The sequence below is a fragment of the Camellia sinensis genome, chromosome 10 (assembly GCF_055761805.1).
Source record: "Camellia sinensis isolate YWXY chromosome 10, ASM5576180v1, whole genome shotgun sequence".
Taxonomy (NCBI): domain Eukaryota; kingdom Viridiplantae; phylum Streptophyta; class Magnoliopsida; order Ericales; family Theaceae; genus Camellia; species Camellia sinensis.
This window is the reverse complement of record NC_138970.1, coordinates 94,556,807-94,561,546: the sequence shown is the minus strand read 5'-3', so window position 1 is coordinate 94,561,546 and position 4,740 is coordinate 94,556,807. Positions and strand designations below refer to the sequence as shown.

The window sequence follows — 4,740 nt, the reverse complement described above, 5'->3', positions numbered from 1 at the left end:
AGAGTGAGCTTAAGAGGATTAGCCCCTGAATTGGCATACCTTATGGCTAATATTCCTCAAGGGATAGCCCTAGGGGATTTGATGACCTTTCCTCTTAAAGGAGTACACCTTAAAACCAATGAGGTCATAAATTTTCCTGGTGTGGCCTCTTCCTCAGAGGAATCGGAAGCCCTTGGCCATGCCAGAGAGACTCAAATTGACTCAGGTTATGTTAGAGAAAACCCAACTGATTTAACTGACAACCCTGATAGCCAAACATCTGCTATTGATAGGAGTTCTCCTATTCATGAGCCTACCCCTGATCTAAATGATGACACTCATCAAAACAGCCAAATCCCACTATCGAATCAAAATGATAAAGTTGACAAGGCTGATACTGAAATCTTAGAGAGTGAATCACCTTTAAATGAAGAAAGAACTTCCCCTGAAGAGATTACTCATCTTTTTACCATGGACATGGGGGTCTAAACCTTTCACATTCATAGTCCTATCCAGGAGCTAACTCCAGAGGCTGTGGTTACCAACACCAACACTTCTATTGCTCAAGAATCACTGGTAATCACCTAATCTTTTCACACACATTTTTTTATTTTAAGTTACACCAATGATGAACTTCACTTTCTTACTGCCACAGCCTGCAATTATATCTTCTTCTTCAATTAAAAACTGGCTTTTGGGCATTCCTGCTGTACAAGAAAATGTTGCCAGTCTTTCTGTCGAAGGCAGAATAAAGCAACTGACTGGTGAAGATAAAAAATTGATGGACTAGTTCTTCAACTTGCTTGATCAATCTTTGGATGATTTAGCCCTTTCGCAAACCATAATTCTAGCTGAATGCCTAAAAGCCATTGCACCTTTAGTGCCTCAATTATTTGATCCAAACCAAGTGCAAGCCTTCCAGAACTTCGTTTTGGAACTTCCCCAACACTTGGCAGCTATCAATCAATTCCACTCTGAGCCAAAGACAACTGAAACTCAAGTGGACCAAATGAAAAAAGCAGTCACTGCTCTGACTGAGGCCTCTACCAAATGACAAGTCCTCACCATCCAAATTGCTAACCTCACAGCAGAAGAAAACCAACTAGAAGCTCAACTAGCACTTGTGAGAACTCAAAGAGTTGTTGCTGAACAAAGACAAACCACCATTTCTTAACAAATCCCAACTTTGTTTGCTTATACAGAAGGTGGTCCACTTGCCATTAGGCAGGCCCAAACCAAACTCAGGCAAAATAAAATCAAGCACCAAACTGCCTTTAAGGCCTGGAGTAGACTTTCCATGTATTTTCAGAAAGACTAGACCAAATGTAATTATTTTGATCTGTACTTATTGGAATTGTACTTTTGGCTGCCATTTTAATGGAAAATCTATCATATTTTATTCAAGCTTGTCATATTTTACTCTAGCTTGTCATGCATGTCCCTTTCTATGTTTTGAGAGCTTGTTCATACATTCCTACATAGTTGGATAATATTTCTTAAGATACTTGCCATCAATGACTCTCCTATGTGGCTCACCTTCCATGGAAGCAAGATGATAAGCCCTTCCTTTGAGGACGTTATGTATTTTAAATGGTCCTTCCCAGTTTGGAGACCATTTGCCATATTCTGGGCTTTTTAAGCCAATTGGTAAGATAGTTTTCCATACCAACTCTTCTTTAGAAAACACCGTACTTTTCACTTTCTTGTTGTAACTTCTCTTAACCTTTTTTTTCTGGGCTATCAAGTGATTAAATGCCATAATCCTTTTTTCTTCTAAATCTTGCAACTCAATTGACATAGCTTCCACATAGTCATCCATAGGAATATTCAAATGCCTAGCCAGTCGATTGGATCTCACTGTTACTTCTAAAGGCAACACAGCATCATGCCCATACACCAACTCATATGGAGTTGTTCCTGTGCTGTTTCTTTTTGAATTTCTATAAGCCCAAAGCACTTCTGATAGGAGGTTATGCCAATCCATAAGATTGTCTTCAATCATCCTTTCTAAAGTGTTTTTGACAATCTTGTTTGTTGCCTCAGCCTAACCATTTGCCTGGGCATAATAGGGTGAGGAATTTAATATTTGAATGCCATATTCTATGGCAAACCCTTTAATCTCATCCCCATTGAACACTGTGCCTTCATCGACAGTTATGGACTGGGGTAAACCAAACCTATGAATTACATTCTTTTTTAAGAATTCAATGACTTGAGTCTATGTTACCACTTTTAGAGGTACTATTTCTACCTATTTAGTAAAATAATCAGTAGCTACTAGCAAATAAGAGTGTGCTTTTGAAGAGGTTGGGAAAATTTGCCTTATCAAGTCCATAGCCTATCCTCTAAATGGCTAAGGTTTTACTATTGAATGAAGATTTATGGCTGGAACTCTTTGAATATTACCATGTTTCTGACAATTCTGACATCCTTTTGCATACATATGCAATCTTTTCTGATAAATGGCCAGAAATAACCATACTTGTTAATCAACCATCTCATTTTGTTACCAGCTTGATGGGCTCCACAATTTCCTTCATGTGCTTCAGCCATGGCCTTCATTTGGTCTAACTTGCCAATACAAAGCAAAGTCAGCCCATCATGGGCTTTCCTAAATAAATCTTCTCCCATGATTACATAATTTAGGGCTTAATATCTTATTTGCTTATCACTCTTTTCACTAGGATTCGACAGGTATTTAATTAAGGGGAACCTCCAATCCTCCTCTGTTACATCCAAAGTGAGAATGGGCAAAACATTTCTACACCTATCTCTAAGTGCAGAAAAGTTTCTTCTCTTAATTCGAATCACCCTTTCCTGAGCTCCCTTAGCTATTTTTTAAACCAGAAGCTGCTTGAGCCATCTCATTGGCCTCTTTATTTTCTAGTTTATACCTGTGTGTAAAGGTAACATGGTCGAAGAAACTGATCAACCATTTGACCTCAGTTAGATACTCTCCTAGAACACCACTTACACACTTGAACTCTCCCAAAACTTACTTAATAACCAACTGTGAATCTCAAAAAACTTGGAGGCTTCTAATTTTGAATTCTATGGCCAACTCTAGACCAATTATCGAAGCTTCATAGTCAGCTTGATTGCAAGACTGAATATGTTGTGTTTCCAACTGATATGCAAATTGGTACATTTGCTTGTTTGGTGCAATCAACACAACACTTGCACCAACTCCTTTATCTGTTTTTAAACCATCAAACATTAACTTCCAAGGTTCATTTTCCACTACATTGACCTCATACAGGTCTAAATCGATAGAGGAACAAAGATGTTCTACTAGAAAATCAGCCAAGGCTTGCTCGTTAACCGCTTTTTGTGGTACATATTTGAAACAATATTCAATTAAAGTTAGTATCCATTTTCCCTATCTTCCTCTCAAGATAGGCTTGGACAACATATATTTAATCACATATGTTTGTGCCACTACATACGCCTTTGCAGGCAACATGTAATGCCTCAGTTTCATGGCTGCAAAATAAAGTGCCAAGCACATCATTTTGACAGAGTTATACCTAGTCTCAGCATCATTTAGCCTTCTACTTAAGTAGTAAATGGCTTGCTCATGACCCATAGTATTTTCTTGAGCCAATAAACAACCAATCGACAAGTCAGAAGTTAAGAAATACAACTTTAAAGGCTTTCCTGCCGCTGGGGGCATAAACACTGGAGGGTTTGCCAAATATTTTTTGAGTAGATCAAAAGTTTCTTGATGGCATGTCTCCCACTTAAACTCATGATCTGATTTAATTTTTACCAAAAGAGAAAATGCTAAAGTTTTTTTTGCTAAATTGGCTATGAACCTTCTAAAAAAATTTACTTTTCCAAGAAAACTTTGCAACTCTTTCTTGTTGGTTGGGGGTTTTGCCCCCAAAATTGCTTTGGCTTTGTTGGCATCCACTTCTATCCCTTTATGGTGTACTAAGAAGCCTAGAAAATTTCTAACAGATACCCCAAATGCACATTTTAAAGGGTCCATCTTGAGTTTGTAAGTTCTCACTCTTTGAAATTTTTGTTGCAAATGCTCCAAATGCTTATCAAAATTGTCAGACTTGATGGCTACATCATGTATGTACACTTCTAAGTATTTTCCAATCAAATCATGGAAAATAAAACTCATTGCCCTTTGTTATGTTGCCCCTGCATTCTTTAATCCAAAAGGCATGACTACCCATTCAAATGTCCCCAAAGCACCAAGACACCTGAAGGCTGTCTTATGTGTATCTTCTGGGTTAATAAAAATCTAATTATACCCAGCATGACCATCCATAAAGGACAAAATCCTACTTTTGGCTATTGAGTCCACTAATAAGTCAGCCACTGGCATAGGATATTCATCCTTAGGAGTTGCTAGATTTAGATTTCTAAAGTCTATACATACTCTTAACTTGCCATTTTTCTTCATTACATGGACAATATTAGACAGCCACTCAACATACCTCGCTATTCTAATAAAACCTGCTTTGAGTAATCTTTCAATTTCCTCTTTAACCAATAAGGTGACTTCATTGGTCATCCTGCTTGGAGGTTGTTTATGAGGAAGGAAATTTCCTTTAATTGGGAGTTTATGCTTTACCAATGTTCTGTCTAATCTAGGCATTTTTTCATAAGTCCATGCAAAGCAATCCACATACTTAGAAAGCAAACCAACTAGCATGCTCTTACATTCATTAGATAGATTAGCATTTACATATATGGGCCTTTTACAGGCGTTACTCCCTAAGTTATATTTATCTAAAGGGTCTTGCA

General features: G+C 37.7%; 1 protein-coding gene across 1 annotated transcript; it reads right to left on the bottom strand.

The window, feature by feature from the left end:
• Positions 1-591: 591 nt before the first annotated feature.
• Positions 592-1,981, bottom strand: LOC145800556 (uncharacterized). The gene is made up of 2 exons (XM_082890255.1): positions 1,516-1,981; positions 592-713 (listed from the first exon to the last, which is right to left on the bottom strand). The coding sequence occupies exons 1-2, from the start codon at positions 1,979-1,981 to the stop codon at positions 592-594; spliced, it is 588 nt and encodes a 195-aa protein (XP_082746381.1).
• Between the last annotated feature and the right edge of the window lie 2,759 nt (positions 1,982-4,740).

Excerpts from the sequence above, each read along its gene's own strand:
- LOC145800556 (XM_082890255.1), bottom strand. The coding sequence starts at position 1,981 with ATGATTGAAGACAATCTTATGGATTGGCATAACCTCCTATCAGAAGTG. Across the intron at positions 714-1,515 it reads TCATCTTGCTTCCATGGAAG|AAAGACTGGCAACATTTTCT; the intron begins GTGAGCCACATA and ends TGCCTTCGACAG.